The 1,927-nt window shown below is 41.9% G+C and overlaps 1 protein-coding gene across 1 annotated transcript; it reads right to left on the bottom strand.

The window, feature by feature from the left end:
* Positions 1-326: 326 nt before the first annotated feature.
* On the bottom strand, positions 327-1,713 carry LOC144237007 (intraflagellar transport protein 52 homolog). The gene is given in 3 exon segments (XM_077770663.1): positions 327-1,090; positions 1,092-1,333; positions 1,336-1,713. Coding segments are annotated over 3 exon segments (1,338 nt in total). The 3' UTR covers positions 327-372.
* Positions 1,714-1,927: the final 214 nt, after the last annotated feature.

Genomic DNA, 1,927 nt, shown 5'->3' with positions numbered 1-1,927 from the left:
TGTTTTCTAACCCATTTGTTAAAATTACAACCTCAAAGTTACAAAATATCATCCAAGTATTTGCAGGAAAAAAATTTACCAAATGTGTTACCAAAAATTAATATGAACTGACATTTTGTCATTTTTTTTTTTTACAGATTCAGTCAGATTTAATCTTAAAAATGGAATGTATCTTACATAAGGATCTTGTTAGAAACATTATACTTATCTGGGCACTACAGAAAAATGTAGACATTCCACAACTCATGGAGGAAAGAGTTGGAGGAAAGAGTGTATAGACAATTTTGATAAGGAATTGAGGAACAATTCAAAACAATTCTCTAGTTTACAAAGAGAATCAGGAGGCAGAAGATACTTCAAGAGGCATGGTCCTCAGAAATTGTTCTGGAAGGCTGGTTCACTTGTATCAATGTCATGTTCCTGATTCAATTTCTTGAACTCCACCACTTGGAAGAAGATGTGCTCAAGGATATGTTTGGCATCTTGTTGGTCCTTTGGTAGTTTACTGGTTACTCCAAGAATGTCACCACACTTCCTGACGTAGAATCCCAGGTCTTCTTCAGTACACTTATTGGTAATCTGAGCGAGGCGAGCCTTCTCCGAAGAGAATGTTTCATCCAAGTCAAACAGTTCCAGTGGGGGAGGCGGTAACTCCCTGAAGCTAGGAGGGAAAACCGCTGGCTGAAGGGCTGGCAGTGGGGTCTCAAACTGAGGTTGGATGAGCTGGAGAGGTTCATGTTTCACATTTAGCTGTTCATGGGCCTTGATGACCTTGGGGAGGGAGGTGGTATCCAGCTGGTAAATGGACAGGTCGAAGAGGGTGGTAAAGTCTCTTGGGTTCTCATCGCCCTCCTGGAGACACACTCGAAGCCGCTCTGACAGGGTGGCCGTGTCGGGCAGCATCATGTAGTCAGAAATCTCTGGGTCCTCAGCATCAATCTGGTTTAGGTGGATGTCTTCTGTTGTGAGCCACTGGAAAACAACATCCATGATTTTGCTGTTTTCTTCTTTATCCAAATATTGGTCACTGAACATGTGGCAGGAGCCAAGCACTGCCAGCTTCCCACCTGGGTTCTTCGAGTGATAGAAGAATGGGTCTGTTCAGCGGGAAACAGACAGAGCCTGTGGACAGAATAGCCACTGCTGGTTTCATGACACTCAATGTGGCACCAAAAGGATAGACAAAGGTGAGAGCCTAGGCATTGTTTCCACTGCTCTCCTCATCGATGATTCCAGGCACGGCCTTCCCTGCAGCTCGGCTAATTTCCCTATTCAAGACTCCATTGGAAACTAGAGCTTCTTTAGGATGGAAATACTTATAATATACATTTCAGCCATAACCACAGCATCGTTATTAACCATGATTCCATATTCTTCCAGGAAAAAGTTTATATTGGTGTCAAATCTGGATTCCCCACCCTCTCCTAGCATCACAAGGATATCACCACCACCATCAAGGTATTTCTTCAGGACTTCAAACTCAGCTGCAGTAAATTTTTCCCTTGGCCCAGCTGTAATCCATAGTTTCACCCCAATTAGCTTCTCAGATGTGATTTCATCTTTTAAGCTCTGAATCTTCCAATTACTCCGAAGTCTTTTCTGCATGGATTTATAGCCATTGTTGGTGGTAAATACTTCTTTTTTGTATGCACTGAAAAGAATGGTGCCTCGAAGCTCTTTCTCCATGGTTACCTGAGGCCCAGTGACCACCATCTTCACCTGACCTTTTGTCATTTTTTTTTCTAGCCACCATTAACAGATTTCTTCTCATTAGCCTTCTATTTCCAAAGTCAGGGCTATTTAAGTTTTTAGCTTTTTATAAAGGTAAGTCTACTATTTAGGTCAACCAGCTCTTGCTAGGTTATAGTGTAGTAACAAGTCAAAATGTTACAATATAGAAGTCTTATGAAGTTTATCACTCGCTCAC

Source organism: Crocuta crocuta, unplaced genomic scaffold (assembly GCF_008692635.1).
Source record: "Crocuta crocuta isolate KB4526 unplaced genomic scaffold, BGI_CrCroc_1.0 scaffold266, whole genome shotgun sequence".
NCBI classification, from domain to species: domain Eukaryota; kingdom Metazoa; phylum Chordata; class Mammalia; order Carnivora; family Hyaenidae; genus Crocuta; species Crocuta crocuta.
The sequence above is the reverse complement of the archived record's forward strand: the minus strand, read 5'-3'. Positions and strand labels throughout refer to the sequence as shown.